This window comes from Pinus tabuliformis, chromosome 7, assembly GCF_031772625.1.
Source record: "Pinus tabuliformis cultivar Carrire ecotype Pingquan chromosome 7, CPIR1, whole genome shotgun sequence".
Taxonomy (NCBI): Eukaryota; Viridiplantae; Streptophyta; class Pinopsida; order Pinales; family Pinaceae; genus Pinus; species Pinus tabuliformis.
The window spans coordinates 1,077,927,308-1,077,947,101 of record NC_142293.1 but is presented as its reverse complement, the minus strand read 5'-3'; the positions used below and the strand labels follow the sequence as shown (position 1 = coordinate 1,077,947,101).

The 19,794-nt window shown below is 40.0% G+C and overlaps 1 protein-coding gene across 7 annotated transcripts in view; it reads right to left on the bottom strand.

Annotated features, from left to right (window-relative positions):
- ASG2 (transducin family protein / WD-40 repeat family protein) overlaps positions 1-19,794 on the bottom strand; it is a 397,489-nt gene that overhangs the window by 210,520 nt on the left and 167,175 nt on the right. For all 7 annotated transcript variants that reach the window (XR_016266869.1, XR_016266868.1, XR_016266870.1 and 4 more), the window contains 4 exons: positions 8,534-8,676; positions 8,174-8,341; positions 7,966-8,076; positions 7,639-7,750 (listed from right to left, as the gene is read on the bottom strand). Coding sequence is in view for 4 of the 7 variants with exons in the window: in XM_089459353.1 (XP_089315479.1) it covers positions 7,639-7,750; positions 7,966-8,076; positions 8,174-8,341; positions 8,534-8,676 (534 nt within the window). In the remaining 3 variants the exon portion in view is untranslated. The remainder of the gene's footprint in view (positions 1-7,638; positions 7,751-7,965; positions 8,077-8,173; positions 8,342-8,533; positions 8,677-19,794) is intronic.

Genomic DNA, 19,794 nt, shown 5'->3' with positions numbered 1-19,794 from the left:
AATGGATTGAATTTCTTTCTGCAAACGAAACCCCCTTAGCTCTTGCATACTAGGGCCTTTGAAGCCTTTTCCAGCAGCATGTATGGCATCAAACATAGGCTCATAATATGGTGAACGAGCAGCATTAAAGGGGATATCAGCATCATACCACCATCTAGCTATGTAGTCACAAGCAGTCTCCCTCAATTCTTTCTTCCAATGGTCATCTAAAGTGGGCTGAATATGACCTTTACTAACTTCAGGACCATGTGCATCTGATGGAGAGGAGGTAGTGAAATAACTTTTGATAGTCACATCACCCTTCATTCTACCCTTTCCCTTATCTTGAACAGAACCAAAAGAGGGAGGAACATAACGGAAAGGGTTGGATGCCTCAGTTTGAGGGATAGAGGAAGAACCCTCAAAATCATAGTGGGGGTTGGTAGCCATCATTCTTTGTATCTCCCTCTTCCTCCCAATTTCATCCTGTATCTCTTTTTGCCTAGCCTTATCTTCTTTAAATTTTTCAAAGCTTTCCACCAAATTCTTTCTAATCTCCCCAATTTCATCAGAGGGACATGCAGTAATTTGGCCTTTAATCCCTGCCAAGTGTTGTTTCAGCCTATTAATCCCCCCAGGACCTGCCTTAATTTTCTTATGGCAAAACTTGCAACACATCTGACTATCAACCATTTCAACATATGCCCAAGCAGGATCTTTTGCTCTAGGTGCCATTTTTTGACTAGGAAAACAATCTGAAAATGAAAAAAAAAAAAAAAAAAAAAAATTGATTCAATGTTCATTTATTTGACAAAAAACACTCTCTAAGCTTTCTTGATATGCACCTAAAATTTACTAAGCAAAAACAGATTTGTAAGGGTGGAAAAAAATACCTCCAGGCACAAACTGCCTCCTCAAGCTTGCTCCAAAAATCAGCGCCTCAATGCTGCTCCAAATGGCTGCCCAAGAAGCTCCTCACTCCAGCTACAATGCTCCTCCAAGACTCCTCACTGCTGCTCCAAAACAAGCTCAAGAACTACTCACTAATTCTCAAAGAAGACTCTCACTCAAATGCATAAGGCTGCTATGAGTGAATGAGAGCATTTGGCTGTCTTAAATAGGGTTTGGGAGGGGGAAATGGACCCCAAAAGCACTTAACAATTTACCTAAACCCTTTGGAATCCATAAATTGATTTTAACTTTACCACAAATCCAAAAAAAAGTGAATAAAATTTATTTTTTACGCTGCCCAGTCGTCTTTCATTGACTCGGCCTGGTCAATACGGACTCGGCCTGGTTGACGGAGTCATAGTTGACTCGGTCAACCGAGCCGATTTGCTGGCCTGGTCACAAATTTTGGTAACGGCTCAATATGACTCGGCCGTTTCCGAGTTGATTCAGCCTGGTTGTAAAACACTGGTTTGGGCTACCAACACGCTGCCCTCCACCAGTCCAATGATGCCCAATACTCCACTGTGAAATCTGCTCCTAGGAGGGGCTTCTAACCACCAAGTCAAGCTCTCTAATTGGCTCCCACAAGCTACAACTAAATCTGATCCAAACTGGTCAATACTTGACCCAACACAAGGCACAAACAATGGAAATCATACCTCTAGTCTGTCGTTAAACTATTGTAGTCACTGTGATCTAGTTAGGGTTTCCTGTAGCTCCACATCATCCCTACAAAACACCTTCACAACTCCTTCTCCAGCTGCAGCCTTCCCTACCCACATGCTATTGTTCTAGGCACAAATCAACCCTTTATAAATCCACGTTGCCACTTGTGCAAGGCTTTAAGGCATGCAACCTGTTCTGTCCCACATAATAGCCTCTCAGCCCCCTGTCCTAGTCACAACTAGGTCTATGGCCTATTCACAGTAATCTCCAAAGTCTGCGGCCTACTCTCTGTAGGAAAACCACATCCCAAACATGCCAAAACTGACCCAAAACTTGGCTCCTCTTACTTGGCCTGCATCTGATCCAACTCGGCCCTCAAACAATCACAAGAAAACATAAAGATGAGCATCCTTCAATATTTGTTGAGGTATGCTCCTAGGATCTATGGCCCAAACAGAAATGTTTCCCTCTTCAACAAGCTCCCTACCTACTTTGTGTTGCTCACTTGGATGTCTTCAAATGAACATCAATCACATCTTATTTATACCAAACAAGAGGGCTCCACCGAATTGCCTAAGTGACATGTCTTTTGGACATTTCCACTTCAAACCTACATGACTTGAATGCCCAAAAATTCATTGTTAACTTCAAAAATTCATATCTCATAAAGGACATTTCAGATTTCGATGATTCTCAAAGCGTTGGATTCTCCTCGCCATCCTCTATCATCTCCATCCATCACATATCCAAAATGATCCATGGTTTTGGCCCAAACATCGATGCATGGAAAACGTCAACCTTGGGTTCCAAGCCCACAAATAACTTTTGTGGTGCTCCAACCTCCAAACCCCGAACCCTAGGGCTTGGAGTACCTCCCAAGCTACTCAAAAACCAACACCTCCTATATATGTGTGCCTCTCATCCTCTCTTTACATTCACTTGTGCATTGTGAAAGGGGAGTACGAACTTGAGAAAGAGAAAGTTAGAGAAACTAGAGAAAAATTGTGGGAGAGAGAGAGAGAGAGAGAGTCTTGAAGAGTGTTGACCACTACCGGTCAACTACCCATAGCAGTACACCCCCTTTTCTTCGTCAAAAGGGTTAGCGCTTGATCGACATGTCTGTGCCCTCCTTCAGTCATCGACAGCTTGATCAATTTATGTTGTAAACCCAGTCTACATGCATAAATTGTAAATAGTCTTAGCGGATATGAGTCATGTCTGTAAATTGCCTAGGTGGACCTAATTTTCTAAGTGATAATCTACGTCCCGGAAGGTTTTTCATCTCACCGATCCATGATCGGCAGAGTTTTCCTTCAGCCTAACCCCAAAGCCGGGATGGATTTTGTCACTAGAATCTTAGGAGAATCCTAGTGCGTTAATCTGCTAGATTATAGTTGTGTCGCAGAACTGGGTGGTTTATGAGGGTCTATGTCAAATGGGTTTTCCCTCTTAAGATGTAAAGTTGTAAAAGTCTTGATGTAAAGTGTCTTGAGGGTTGGAAAATGTTTTAAATCCCCTCATGAGTCCTAAGTCCTAGGTCCTAGGTGTTTTTTCCAAAGGCTAAGTTCGAGGATCCATTTAAAAATGAATTAAAAATTAAAAAATTAGAAATAAATAAATAAATAACTGAAAAATAAAATAATAAATAAAAAATAATAATAATAATAAAAATTATAAAATAAAGCAAAAACCCTAAAAAATAATAAAATAATAATATTTTGAGTAAATACATGCAAAATTTCATTTTAATAAATTAACTAATTCGACGGATGAGATTAAGAGATATCTTGATTCTCATCGACGGTCGAGATCATTTCAACATGGATCACTCGAACTAGCCGTTGGGGATTTTTCCTTTAAATAGGATGCTAGGGGTCATTTGTGAGCAGATGAAGATCTGTGAGTCTTGTGCTGAAGAAGCTCTCTTGTAGTTCATTTTTTTTTGTGCAATAAAGAAGACTTTGGGGTTAAAAATCTTGCTGGTGTTACTCTTCTGAAAATATTGTAAGATTGTTCTATTTGTTCTGCATAATTTTATTTTCAGCCATTAATGATAGCTTAATGAAGATTGATCTAGGCACAGGTATCTTGTCTGATCTTTGGGGTTTGAATGATAGTTTAGATTCTGAAATATATTAGCAGGTATCTCCATTTGATCAGGGTTTCACTATTGTTTTCTCCTTCTACATTGATGGTTGATTTTAAGCTGTGCAGGAAATCCTTTTTCCAGATTACCGGGCGTTAGGGGAAGTTCTCGGCTGAACCAGCCAACTCCCGGGTTGTGTTTTCTGAAAGAGCCCAGCCAGTTCTTGATCCTGGGCTTATCATTTGAAATATTTTTTATGAATGCATGCAGGGTTTTCTGAAGCATTTTATATTTAAATCTGAAATTTTCGATAATATTTCTGCTGTTATTGCTAAATTTGGCATTTCAGGGGCCAAAATGTAAATTAACCAACTTTTGGGGTTTCAAATTTTGTTGTATGCATTACGTTGCGGTTTTTCTTCTCTCTTGCAGATTACAGGTACATCTAATCTAGAAACTCTCAGGGTTTCATCAGGAGCTTTCAATTTCTTCTGAGAGCTTGGCTTTGGACCTGTGCTATCCCATCTACCATGCCACGTCTCACGCAGACTTGATCTAAAACCTCAAAATACATGTTGGGGTTTTCTGGCAATTTCGTTCATATATCTGAGTGTTGCAAATCGCCATCATCCGTTTGCTGGAGGCAGCACGCTTCAAGCAAGGGCGTAAGATAAATTCGGATGTGTACACTTTAAACGGTGGTGAAGGCATCAGATCATTGTTCTTCCGCTGTCACCTGCAAAGGTTAACGCATATACAAGACAAGATGGAAGAAGAAATTGGGTTTTAAAACGTGTGGTGGCTGGATCATCGATGTGCAGCTCGATCCCTTCAAGCAGCGATTCTTTGCGTCCTGAAAACCATCATGCGGTCCTGTCTGGGGATGTAACGCATACGCTGATTTTTTCTGGGTGATCCATTCATATATCGATGCGTTGGCTGAGCAATTTCTATGCTAAAGCCGTCAACAGAGGAGGGTTCTCTCTGCGTATGCACGAGGAATCGTTCTCATTTTTTTTCTCTAAAGGTGACTGCAAATCTTAGCGTAAGACGTTTCATACATGCGGCTTGGTAAGTAGGTCCCGCGTATTTTTTTTTAGTGATTAAAATCGTTTTATTTTCATTTAATTTTCATTTCTTTTAGACGTATTTTTGATGACTTAACCTTTAGTTTTATGATATCATGTTTTAGTTCTCTTTAGATTAGGGTTTAATCATATTTTAAACTTTATCGTTTTTTTTTTTTTTTTAGTTTCATTTTAAATAGTTTCCTTTTTTTTGGGATTTTTATTAAATATAAAATCAATAAAAAAATAGTGGAAAAAAAGAAATAATAAAAGTTTTCTTTTGTTGTTTAGGATTAAAATTTTAATTTCTTGACAGTTCAATTCTTTTAATTTTTTTTTTTTAACTTTAGATTTTAATTTAGTTTTATATTAGTTTTATTTTTACCTTTAAAAAAAAAATCTTTTAAAGTATAGATTTTATTTTTTAAGCTTTAAATTTTTGCCATAATTTGAAAGAGCATAAAAAGGTATTGTGGGAAATTTTGTCAGATTCAGTTGTTTTTCTCAGGAAATTATCATGTTATATTTTTTTATGCTGAGATTTAAATTTTCAAGTCTGAATACGAATGTAATATCTGGTTAATGATTCATGATTTGAGTGGTTGTGTAAAGCATTCATCTCTTCAAAATTTTCAATTGCTGGATATCGTTATTAAGCTTTGGCCATCATAAGAACTCTGTGGTTTTACTGGATATTTAGCATCGTTCAAGATATTTGATGAGAAATGATTGTTGTTCATGGTCTATATTTCTATATCATCTAACAAGTAATCGTTTAAATATCAATCTCTTAAGGCACTGGTCTTTTAACTTCACAAAATCAAATAAGTGCTTGTTTCCTTTCGTGTCTCCCAACCCAATTGGTCGACAGTTGGCCTTCATCACCTCATAGGGTCTACCCCCCCTAGCCACGGGAGACAGGCTTAAACGGAGAGATCGGGGATCAGAGTGACAGCCCCCGGTCTGAGCGTTGTCGTGTCAATCTGTGCGACAACAAAGAGTAAAAGCAGATCTTGGTGAGCCAAAGTGATTCAGTGTTTGCATCAACTACTACTATCAGAGATCTTCTTCAAACTTGGGTGAACTTCTTCTTTCTCTCATTTTATTTTGTATCTCTACTGAACAATTGATTTCTAATAGAAGAAGAATATTGTTGGGTTTTCCCCTTGAGGGCTTTGCCCTAGTCATTGGACCTAAATTCTTTGTGTCTCCTTGTGTTCTTGGTTGTCTTCTACTTTGCATATGGTTTATATGGTGTATGTTCTATCTACATTGCTTAATTAATATTGCAGAAGAAAGATGTTTTGGAATAAGTAATTGTTGCAGCATAGAACATCCAGTTTTCAACACATTACATGCAAACATAGTAATTCCAACATAATTAATAAACATTATGCATTTAACAACATTTACATTTTATCTACAAGATGGAAATACAATTATCTATTCTACTTAAATTGGATGGAAACTAATGAAGGGACTACCACTCTCAACCCAACCATACGCACAACTACACTACAAAATTTCTAGCAGCTAATCCAAGAGCCGAATCCAAAATCTGAAGGATTCTTCATTTAAGAGAATTTCACCAATGGTTCAATTCAGGAATTAGGGTATGAAGTTGAATCAAACGACTTATGAGGTCAAGAAGTAACCCTCTTAGGAATTTGCCTATTCCTCTCAAGGATTAGGGATTTAAGAATAGAACCAAAGAGACAAGTAATCCTAAGTTCCTAACTCAATCATGATCAACAATTAATATCAAGGTCTACAAGAAAGGAACCTTAATGGAAAACCTCCACTGGCAAGATAAGAAAGATACACTATGAAATGATAAATTTACTAAATACTTCTTGTTAGGGAACCAAAGGAAAGAAAAAAGAAAGATACAAATAATCACCAAACCAACAAGGGAAGAAGGAAGGAAAAACCATAGAACATGTTCTTTCTTAAGTGGTTGACTTACCCCTCAAATGGATCAATTTTCAAGGCTTCTAGAAGACTTGAGCATTTCACCGTTAATCCTTATGCACCAAATAATGACCAAGACATAGAAGCCTAAAAAATTGACCACAATTATTCACAACGAAAGAACCATTTACACAACAATATGCTCCAGGAAAGATATGTCAACTAAGCTGCAAGGAGTTCAAGCTCCAAAAATAGTGATGCTCATCTTATTTTGCATAAAATAATATTATGTCATGTGAGATTCTTAGATCTAGGCTAAAGAAGAGTAACATTAAGATTTCCTACAACAGTCTAGTCAAAATGCAATAAGCATGGGCTGGTCAAACAACATGTACAATGATCCAAGTGAAAAGTCCCCCAAAGAAAGGAATGTCTCCACAAGATAGGGAAGAATGAGTATCCAAGATGCAATGATAGCCTCCAAAGGCCCTCAAAATGTAACTGTTCCACAAACTCCTCAATATGAAATGGAAGGCTTTTTAGGGTTCCTCAAATATGGACGTACAACTCTCCTAGGGCAAAAACATCCTCGAAATCATGAAATATAGCCTTCCAAAGTGGGGCAGCCCCTCAAAGCCCAAATGATTCTGATGGCTTAGATGATAACCTTCAATTGCGGTTTCTTAGCCAAAAGCTAGTCCCACAAGTCACAAACAAACTAGCAAACAAAAATAAAACTATGCTAGGGTAGTTTTATAGAACCCTAAAGATGTATTTTTACCTTCAATCTCCAATTTTGTCCAAACCTATATAATAAATATGTATCAACGACTAATGGAAAGACAGAACTTTTAAGAAGCAACTCTCTATCTCTCGATCTTATGTTGTGTTCGTATTAATTATTTTTCCTAGCTTTCAAATAAAAAGGGCACATGAACAAATTTATGTTGACAATAAAAATCAAAGGCAAAATCCAACCTGCAGCAAGTTTTTCCCGAAGATATTGCACTTTTTCAGCTAGCTGATGGTTTGTTGGATCCAAAAAATTGGCTTGCATGGCATAGTCTAAAGCCTCTTTGTGTTTTCCTAGCTGCAATCAAGAATGCATACACAAAAATAACCAACATGCCCATAATATTGAGTTAGAAATAAAATAAAGTCACATTAATACACCAGCTATAGAAATAGTAAATTGCCATATTGCACTAATGATTCTAGCGACAAATTCCTTCACAATAACAGGTATAAAAAACCATATATCGGTAATTCACCAACTAAGAATGATAAATAGTGGTAAAATGAAACCTGCGAAAGGGATTCCGCCATCGTAATATGGGCCCACCCAGACATAGGGTTTATTTTATGAGCCTCATTGCAATCTCGTATAGCCATATGAGCATCATTTTTCCATGATCTCTGTTAAGAGATAGTGACCTTAGTACACAGGATAGACATTCCCTAGAACTTTTGTCAGGACTAAAAACTAATCTGTTAAAGGTAATTGTGGTAGAACCTTTAAAAAAGCTGTTGCACGGGTGCATAAAAAGTCATGCCTTAGACCTGGGTCAAGTTCAGGCCTGCCTGCATCCAACACCTCGCTAGTCACTTCAATAGCATAGAGAGAATTCTGCTGCTCCAATTCTTTTTGGGCATCTTCAAGTAGCTCTTTGCATTCTCTTAGCTGATAAATTCAATCAAGTCCTTGTAAAACTGAGACTCCACTCAAATACCATAACTTCTTGATACAATACTATAGAAATAATACATGTCATAAACCTAAATCTTATATGAATTACAGGAAAGTAGAATTAGAGCTCAGTAGAAATTAAAATAACAGTTTCTTTATGGAATTTTGCAAATCAATTATACCTACCCAACTAGAGATCTTCCTATTTCCAACATAGCCATTGTTGATTGGCTGCGATGTCACTGTGACTTTTGTTCCATTTAAAACAGGAGCCAGAATCATTCTTTTTGGAACATCACTGGCTATATATCTTGCAGTAGTATCTCGACCTACAAATGTTTAAGTCAATGATGAAGTATTTATAAATCTCACTAAATAGCACAACCAACTAATATACCGAGCAGTAAATTGTCAAATTCTATGCCCTACATCTACTAATAGAATAAAGACCTAACTAAGAATAGCTCCTCCAAAAAGGGAAAAATATGAAAGAGAAGCATTCCCATGATTATTACAGGACTTAACATCTCAAAAAATGCGATCAAGATCAAGGAAGCACCCTCAGAAAGTGTTGCCAGAGTGTGGAGTGAAGCACAGTGAGTGCCATTCCTGAAAAAAACCTATGAGCAAATCATCCAAGGAGTGTTTCATATATAATACAAATTCGATATGTTAGAACTTATAATGCATATATATTCAAAAAAAAAAAAGCAAAATTCCTAATTAATTGCACATACTATGAAAACATGCATATCTGTAATACCTGTAACTAAATACTATATTTTTATGAGGTTATAACTCTCATCTATAGTAGATTAACCATTCAACCATCAACGATTTAGTATACAGATAACATCAACCATATCACAGTTACAAACTTACAAAGTTCTAATCCAGATAGTAGGAAGTAGGCTATAAAGTTTAAACTAATGAAATGAAATAGCTCATCATGACAAAATAATTATGTTTACAAAATGAGCTATGTGCCCAATTTATAAAAGAGATACTAAAAACTGAAACACTAAAGTTTAAACTGAGATGAAGTCTATCACCAGCCTAGATCAATCTTAACTCCGGATCTCCCAAGCGCCAAGAGGGATCAAATCTGTTGAGGTGCAAACCTCCTTTAGAGTGAAAATGTTAAAATTGGCAACTAGGGCCAAACTCCATGTGGGTCATCTTATTTATGGCATCTGATATTTTTCTTGGATCTCGCTCATCGAGAGGTGTAGGATTGATCTAAAGATCATCCGATTCCGATAAGTATACATGGAGTTATGAATTTCTTTGTGTTATAAGACAATTCATCAAGGTCGGCCAGCAACCAATTAACCCCCACATGTGCTCAACATTTAAGTATAAAAGGAGATCACTTGAGAGTCATTTCACACACACTTCACTCTTGATTTCTCTCCACTTGTTTTGGGTTTTATTGTGAGAGAAATCTAGGAGGAAGTCCTAAGGAGGATGATCTAGCAGCATTCAAGGGAGGAGACCCTACTTCTATATGCTGCCTAAAGGAGCCTAGACGCAGTCCTAAGGAGGAGAAATAACACTATAGAGGAGGTCTTAACGAGCTAACCTAGCCGCAGTCAAGTAGGGTTACAACATGCACTAGCCGCAGTAATGAAGTCAGGCCAGCGAGGAGATCAGGGACTGTTTTGTGGGCTCTGAATTGCTGAAAGGAAGGCCGAGTTCCCTTGCTCGAAGAGCCGCAACCATAAGACAGTTTTGAGGGCACTTTGGAGAGGTGCAGATCCATGGAAAGGCAGCCACAACCCTACACAGTCTTGCTGTAGGGTGCCGCAGTAAATTACAGACAGGCCGAAGGGTAGACAAGGGCTAGGGTAGCCCAGGATTGAAGCAGCCACCCTCGGCCCCTCAAAAAAGGGCAGCCGCATTTCTTGGGGGAGTTTTTGGGCACAAAAAGAAGGTTGGTTAAGGACTGTTGTGTGCCCTAACCAGACCTAGTTTGCTGCAACCAAACAGACCTCAAAACTGTGAGCTAGTACATGCTTATTGGAGCAGCATTTGTATGGTGTGTTGGCAGCTAGATACATGGGACAGCAAGGTCACTTGGTGGATAGGACAGCAAGCAATGACATGGTACAGCGAGGCTACAATGGGACAGCAGCAAGCATGGTGCTGCAAACTCATTAGGACAGCAGCAAGGTACAGCATGCCAAATAGGACAGCTAGGCAAGTGTGCTTAGTACAGCATGGTAAATGGGACAGCTAGGCAATGGTGCTTGGTGCAGCAAGCTAATGGGACAGCAAGGCTATGATGTTTGTTGGAGCATAGCAAATGGGACAGCAGTATGCCAAACATGGAATGGCAATGTCACTAACAGTGGGACAGCAGCAATGGCACATGGAACAGTTGTGGTAGCATGGTGCAACAATGGCACATGGGACAGCAGTGGCAACATAAGGTGCAGCAGTATGATGTGTGCAGCATGGTCATGAGGTCCAGCATAGTGATGATGGGTGCAGCATGGTCATGAGGTCCAGCATAGTGATGATGGGTGCAGCATGATGACAAGATGCAGCACAATGATAGGTGAAGGAGTCACCTTGGAGAATCAGTTGAAGCAGCATGTCTTCAACTAAGTTTAGCCATCTCAAGTATCATCTTCTTAGAGATGATCTATGCTCTTATTTAGATAAGTCAAAGTGTTGACTTCTGTTCTAAATGTACTATCTCTCTCTCTCTGCTGAACTATTGAAGAACATATAAGAAGAATTGATCAAAGGTTTCCCCACATTGGGGTTTATCCCTGGCTCGTGCCACATCTTGTGTCCTCTTGTCTTGGCTTGTCTTTTGCGATCTAGGTTTCTGTTCTATCTGCAATTTATTTTAATGCTGATGTGATTGCTAATTTGGAAAAGATATTGAGCTAACTGTGAAAATTGAAATAAATTGCTCTAAGCATAGAACATACCTAAAATTAACAGAAAAGAAATTTGATCCCTCTCGGCGCTTGGTAGATCCAGAGTTAAGATAAATCCAGGTTGGTAGAAAATATATATATATATATATATATAACATTTCCTCTTACACAAGAATACCATCGGCAAAACCATTGGTTGCCAAAACTTGCAGTGCAAAAACCACCAACGGTAAATTGACTATTTTACCTCAATTTTATTTTTAATATTAATCTTTTTTTTATGTAATTTGACCAAGTCAAAATGTTTACATAACAGCACAGGACACGACATTACAGCATCTCTTCCATACTCGGTTGGAGAGTGCCTCTCAGGATTCAGCACAATAAATGAAGAATTGTGATCCAGGTGGATATTGGTGGCCACCCACCAATTCCACTTGGACCCCCACCATTGTTTCTTTCAGTTTTTCATTTTCCTTATTTGTAGAACAATTTACTATTTTTGGCAGTTTTTCGGGTCCTGAACTTCCGGAACCGTTTTGAGGCCCTAAACGACGTTTTTTGGGAAAACTGGGAACCCTTGTTTTAAGATCCGGCCGACTCAGAACCGACTCGGCCGAGTTGGTCCGAGCTGGAAAAAAAAATTGCAACGCAGCAAAAAACCGGTTCGGGAGGCCGAGTCATGACTGACCGGGTCGAGTTATAGCATGACTCGGCCGAGTCAGTCATAACTCGGCCGACTCGGTCGGATCCGCATCTACTCGGTCGGGTCAATCAATGCGGCCAGTAAACCATAAAAACAGCGCTTTTTCATATTTTTTTAAAATTTTTAACATTTAGCTAAGTGTTGGGGACTCCAAGTTGTTTTATAAATTGGTTAAGTGCTATTTGGGTTCCATTCCCCTCTCCCAAACCTTATTTAACCCACTCAAATGCTCTCATTTTCTCACAGCCATCTCATGCATTTGAGTGAGAACTTCAGCGAGAGTTTGTGAGCAGTTGTTGAGTTTGTTTTTGGAGCAGCAGTGAGGAGTCTTGGGCAAGCATTGTAGCTGGAGTGAGGAACTTCTTGGGCAGCCATTTGGAGCAGCATTGAGGAGTTGATTTCTTGGAGCAAGCTTGAGGAGGCAGTTTGTGCCTGGTGGTATTTTTTTCACTTGTACAAATCTGTTTTTGCTTATTAAATTTTAGGTGCATATCTAGAAATCCTAGAGAGTGTTTTTTGTGAAAGAAATGAACATTGAATCAATGTGGGTTTTTTTTTTTTTTTTTTTTTCCAGATTGTTTGCTTTTATTTCCTAGTGAAAAAATGGCACCTAGAGTGACAGATCCTGCTTGGGCATATGTTGAAATGGTTGATAATCAAATGCATTGCAAATTTTGCCAAAGGAAAATTAAGGAAGGTCCTGGGGGCATTAATAGGTTGAAACAACACTTGGCGGGGATTACAGGCCAAATTACTCCATGTACCTCACCAGAAACTGGGGAGATTAGGAAGGAATTGTTAACCAACTTTGAGAAGTTTAAAGAAGATAAGGCTAGGCAAAAAGAGTTAGAGGCTGAAATTGGGAGGAAGAGGGAGATACAAAAAATGATGGCTACCAACCCCCATTATGATTTTGAGGGTTCTTCCTCTATCCCTCATACTGATGCATCCAACCCTTTACGATATGTTCCTCCCTCTTTCGGTTTTGTTCAAGATAAGGGAAAGGGTAGAATGAAAAAGGGTGATATGACTATCAAAAATTATTTCACTCCCTCCTCTCCATCAGATGCACATGGTCCTCAAGCTAGTAAAAGTCAAATGCAGCCCACTTTAGATCACCATTGGAAGAAAGAATTGAGGGAGACTGCTTGTGATTACATAGCTAGATGGTGGTATGATGCTGATATCCCTTTCAATGCTTCCCATTCACCATATTATGAGCCTATGTTTGATGCCATACATGCTGCTGGAAAAGGCTTCAAAGGCCCTACTATGCATGAGCTAAGGGGGTATCGTTTGCAGAAAGAAATTACCTCCATTAATGAGTATTTAAAAGATTTCGAGGACTCATGGGCAAGAACAGGATGTACCATCATATCAGATGGATGGACTGATCAAAGAAACCGTGCCATCATAAACTTTCTTATCTTCTGCCCACGGGGAACCATGTTTTTAAAATCAGTTGATGCATCTGATAAGGTAAAAGATGGGCAATTGTTGTTTCAGCTATTGGATCAGGTTGTTGAGGAGGTGGGGGTGGCTAATGTTGTTCAAGTCATCACAGATAATGCCTCTAACTATGTTCTTGTTGGTAAACTATTAGAGGAAAAACACAAGACCATCTTTTGGACCCCATGTGTTGCACATTGCATAGACCTCATGCTTGAGGATATTGGAAAAATAGATTGGGTCAAAAACACTGTAGATCATGCCAAAAGCATAACAAAATTTATCTACAATCATTCATGGATTTTGTTCCTCATGAGGAAACACACTAGGGGCAGGGATATTATTAGGCCTGCCATCACTAGATTTGCTACTCATTTTTTGACATTGCAATCTATGCTTTCCCAAAATAGAAACTTGGAAACGATGTTTTCCAGTGATGAATGGAATCACAGCAATTGGTCTCACAAACTGGAAGGCAAAGAATTGAAAAAGAAAGTTAATGAAGAAACTTTTTGGAGAAAGGCAGCAGAGATTGTGAAGCTTGTTGAGCCACTGGTTAAGATGTTGCGGTTGGTGCATGGGGAAAGATTGGCTATGGGCTTCATTTATGAGGCTATGGATCAAGCAAATGAGCAAATAAAGAGGGCATACAGGGATAGAGTGGCTAAGTATGGGCCAATTTGGGCAATCATTGAGGAAAGATGGAACAATCAACTCCATCGCACTATACATGCAGCTGGGTATTTTTTGAACCCACGGTATCATTATAAAGCTAAGGAGTCAGGAGCTTTGAGGGGGGAGGTCAGAGATGGACTGATTGACTGCATTGATCGCATGATCCCATTGGAGTCTGATCAGCTGGAGATACACCGACAGGTCACGACCTTCAGCAATGCCTCGAGTACCTTTGGGAAGAACCTAGCAAAGATTGCAAGAGAAGCAGATGAGCCAGGTAAACAAAAATTTCAATTTTCAAATTCTTAATAGTTTTACTTTTTTTTTTAATTTTGTTAAATCGTTTATAATTTGAAAGTTGGATATAATTTGTAATTTTGTTGAGCTAACTCATCACACTCCTATGTTTTTTGCAACACAATGGTGGGAGGCTTTTGGTGGCCATTGTCCTGAATTGCAGAAGTTTGCAATTCGTATTTTGAGTCAAACTTGCAGTGCTACTGGGTGTGAGCGCAATTGATCTATCTTTGAGAGGATTCACACAAAGAAGAGACATCGTTTGGATCAAAAACAGTTAAATGATCTAGTCTATGTCCAATACAACCTCCAGCTCAAACGAAACCAATCGCTGAACAAACGACCTGATTCAGATCCTATTGTGTTGGAAGACATTGATCCAACATCAGATTAGGTAGTGGTGATCCTGATGAGGATCTTGATTTTGATTTAGATACGGAGACATCACTCAAACATGATGTTCAGTTGAATGCAGATCCCGATCCACCTGTACTACCAACCTCAGCCTCACAGCCAGCAAGGACTCCAGTTGCAGGCGCTTCCTCTTCTCAGCCACAATAGAAGCGCAGCCGCATATCTTCTCTATATCAGCTTGCATCTGCTGCACAACCTGCTAGTGCTACCACTTCTACAGTTGCAGTTGGAGATGATGATGAGGAGGAGCCATGGGGCCCCCTGTCTGACTCTGATGATGATCCAGAGATTGATCGACATGATCTTGGCTCCTCTGGCAATAGCTACTAGCCAGTAGTACTGGAGTCTGGTCACAGATTACTTTTGTTGTAGAGGCCATTTCTAGCCTCCTTGGTTATGTGTTTTTTGTTTTGAATCTTTGATCATGTATGTATTGCCATTTGACAGTGCACTGGGTGCCATTTTGATATAATGGATATATTCATGAGCCTACTTTGATCATATGTTGTTTTCCATCTATATTATAATGCTGTTTGTTTGGAAACATGAATGAAAATCTTTAAAATTATGGCTTTTTATTAAAATATATATGTATTTAATGTATTTTTTACAACGACCGAGTCATTGAAATCGAGCCGGCAGAGTTGGAGTCGGAGTCGGAGCCGACACTCAGCCGAGTCGGAGTTTTAAAACATTGTTGGGAACAACATCAGTCCATGGACTGATGTTGCTCATCCCAAAGTTGTAGTCCTCGGATAGATCTTTCTAACGAGGTATTGTGCGCGTCAAATGGAGATCGTATGCCAAAGTTACAACCCCGGGAAGTTGATGTACCAATTTACCCAAAACAGGGCCCATAGTTTGGCACTTCATCTCCTAGAGTTAGGTTTTTGGATGTTTAGGGTTTTCCATTGTTTCTCAACAATAAATAGGCCTTCAAGCCTCATTGTAAGATAATTCAGGGACATGTAGCCGCCACATCTCTCCTCTTAGATAAGCCACCATCGCCCGAGCTAGTTTATTTCCATTTCTGTTTGTAAGCATATTTCAGTGATTTACATTAATGAAATGAAGTATTGTTTCTGTTGTATCTCTATATTTATGGTTATCTCTATAATTTGTTGCGTTCCTGTTTAAATCCGGCAAAAAAAAATAATAATAATAATAATAATTTAGTATCGACTTCTCCTTCCTCTTGACACGGGAAACTTTTGTTTTCAGTCCTCATGGTCTAAGAGTAGGCTTACCCTAGGCACCACCAAGAGTTACACAATCCCCGTGGAATTGTGGAGGTTGCAAAGCTCTATTGATTTAGGGTAGCATCAGATGTGCTCTAAGCCTCAAATTTTGCAGGGAGGCTTGGGCGCATGTATTCCAAAGAACCCAGAAAACGTTTTGAGAAATTCCACCCATAAGTGATTTTATTAAAATAATTAATATTTTTAATGGGGTTCTTAAGTTTAAACTTAGGAAAATTAAAATATTAACAGATATTAATCTAATCATGGTTGAATCTTTTAGAAAAAGACACGGATCAAGCCAAAGCGATTTGAGCCTTTGATTAAGATTTAATCTAGGTCGTTGGTTGTCCAACAGGAAGATATAAGAATGGGCTTGAGGGTCATTTGGAAAACACACTAAGAGATCAAGGAAATCAATTTTCTGAAGTGAGAAGTTCTTAGGAGGAAAAATCGATAAAGGAGATTTCTTGCAGTAGAGGGGCAGTGAGAATTCGAAAGAAGGAATTTCCGGAGAGTACAAGGCAAAGGGAGAACAGAAAGACGTCCTGAGGAAGGTTGACACTGGCCCACGCAGTGCTGACGCAGAGGCAGCGCAGTCCTTGAGGGGAAGTTGAGTTTCCTACTAAGGGAAATTCAGTTGTTGGGATCCGGGGTGTGAGTTCGAAGGGCAGAAGTTCAATTTTCTCAGCCAGCAGAGGATCCGAAAGAGGGGCAGCTTAATACCTAGGAGGGGTGACGCAAAAACTATCAAGAGTGACGCGATTTTGTGCAAAGACCACGCAGAGGGTGACACAGAGCCTCCAGTTCAGCAGGATCAGTCACTGATTCTCCAGTGACAGGGTGAGATCATTTCACCAGTCTTTTGTTCAATATTCTCTCTGTATTGGATTGCTAGTTGAGCATCCTAGAATTGTACTCAAATTTCCTCCTACATAATAATAAAACCCTCAGAGTCGTTGCACCAGTTTTTCCGGGGACTATTGTCCAAAAATAACGGTCCTGTGTGTTTCTATTTTCCTTGCTTAGTTTCTATGTTTCAGAATCATATTTAAATTGGTGTAGGCCGCTTCAGTAATCTACTTCAATGTTTCAAGAAGAAATCTGAAATAAGCTTGTGATGTAATTTACAATCTAGGTGAAGTAGATTCTGTTGGTTGCAGTAGGATTCCTGAGATTGTTAGATCTAGGAATTTTCACATGGTATCAGAGTTTTTGGTGTGAAACAAGAAGAGCAGATCTAGCTCTAAAGCAAGGGCCAACTTCTTGCAGCAAGCAGCAATTCGAATCCCCTGAGGGATTGCACAGTTCTAGCCAGGAGGGCTATATTTTTGTGGGTCTCTCTCTGAGTGAGTCAACAGAGAGGTAAGATTGTCGGATCGAGAACCTGCCAAGGCAAAGGAAACCACGCAGAGCATCAGCGCAAAGCTAGAGGAACGCAGTTTTCTGCAAGCTGAATGTTGTGCAGAAAAGTCGTCGAAAGAAGGAAGCAGATCACATGGTGAGGGAATACTTCCTCAGTGATTTCGTGCCAAGGAAATCAGTATTTCTCATGTTACTGGGCAACAGAGCAGCAACAGACTTACCAGCTCCATCAGGGAGTGTGTAAGCCAACCTAGAAGCTACGCAGTAGGGAAAAAGAGGGCGCAGTTCGACATTTTTCGGAGGATATCGCAACCAATGGCTTGAGGGATCAGGAAAGGATGGACAGGGCTTACAACTACGTCATCTGGAAGGCTAGAATGTCTTTCCTTCTAGATGAGCGCCCTCAAGATGTATGTTGATAGTGTGGTAGTTGTCCCTGTGGATGCAAATCCGCTGAAGAAGTACAAAGTTGAGATGGCGAAGGCGAAGAGGATGATCCTGGATGGAGTTGAGGATCATGTGGTATGTCACATTGCTAGCAGAGGGACTGCTAAGGAGATGTGGAATATCTTGGCCACATTATATCAGGGATCTTCTGAGCAACAGAACATGTACTTAGAACGGAAGTTGAGATCTTCTCAGATGCAGAAGGGAGAACGTGTGGATTCATTCCTCACGAAACTGAAGGAGACTTGTGATGAGTTGTCAATTGCGGGGCACACACCTCAAGATTCAGAGCTAGTGAGACTGGCTCTAAATTATGTCTCGGATGAATGGCAAGTCTTTGTCCAAAGTATCCTAGGCAGAGCAGCATTGCCAAATTGGGACGAGATGTGGGCAACTTTGAAACAAGAAGAGTTGAGGAGAGACCTACTCAAGGTCAAACTTAATGGAAGCAGCAGCAACAGTGGGTTGAAGCCCAAAGTAGAGGACGACAATAACGCAACCCTTGCATCGAAGGGACAGCAGGGGCAACAGAGATGAAAGAAAGACGTCTCCAAGGTGAAATGCTTCAGATGTGGCGAGATGGGCCACTATCCATCCCAATGTCCTTTGAAGAAAAAGGACAAGGATGAGAAGCATGATCCTAAGGTTGCAGCCGCAAAGATTGAACAGGAGGAAGAGTTCGTCATGATAGCCAAGATAACTCCAGGAGGGAGGTGGGCTGATATAGAACTGTAGTTCAATAGAGCAACAAATGGGTAAGATCCTTGAGGAGCCCACCTCTTGGATCATCACCTTGCTACAAGAGCCCATGATCAGTAGTAGTGGGATGGAGAAGTTTTCAATCGGTGCCATGGAGTGTTGATTCGACAGATACAATAGTTAGTAGCGCCAGAACGTGAGCAGCGCAGAGCAGAGAGGCAGCAGTGCATGGAGGCACAGTGCAGAGCTTCAGCAGTGCAGGGGCTTCAGAAGATAGCGTGGACTAGCAGGAGTAACGCTTCCAGCACCGAGGTGTATCCACTGGATACTTGTCCAATATTGGGTGTTTTCAGTTGCTCTCTCAACAACTAACTTGCAGTACGGATGCAGTGTTAGCATTGGAAGTGATAGCAGCATAGCAGATGCATCATTTCAGAGGGAGCTACAATACAGAGGTAGCATTGGCAGTGGCAGTTTCAAAGGCAGTGGTCGCTAAGTAGTTGGTGGACAGCATGTCAGACATTAGCATCGCAGAGTACGATGCTTCAAAGTCAGAGCAGTATGCAATAGCAGTGTATTGCTAGAGCACATTCCTCGTTAAGAAGGAGTGTTGATTTGGGGTAGCATCGGATGTGCTCTAAGCCTCGAATTTTGCAAGGAGGCTTGGGCACATGTATTCCAAAGAACCCAGAAAGCGTCTTGGGAAATTCCACCCATAAGTGATTTTATTAAAATAATTAATATTTTTAATGGGTTCCTAAGTCTAAACTTAGGAAAATTAAAATATTAATATGTATTAGTCTACTCATGGTTGAATCTTCTAGAAAAAGACACGGTAATCCGAAACGATATGAGCCTTTGATTAAGATTTAACCTAGGTCATTGGTTGTCCAATAGGAAGATATAAGAAGGGGCCTGAGGGTCATTTGGAAAACACACTAAGAGATCAAGGAAATTGATTTTCTGAAGTGAGAAGTTCTCAAGAGGAAAAATCGATTGAGGAGATTTCTTGTAGTAGAGGGGCAGTAAGAATCCAAAAGAAGGAATTTCTGGAGAGTACGAGGTAGAGGGAGAACAGAAAGACGTCCAGAGGAAGGCTGACGTTGGCCCATGCAGTGCTGACACAGAGGCAGCGCAGTCCTTGATGGGTAGTCGACTTTCCTGCTAAGGGAAGTCAAAATTCAGTTGTCGAGAGCTAGGGTGTGAGTCTGGAAGGCAGAAGTTCGATTTTCTTAGCCACAGAGGATCCAGAAGAGGGGCAGCATA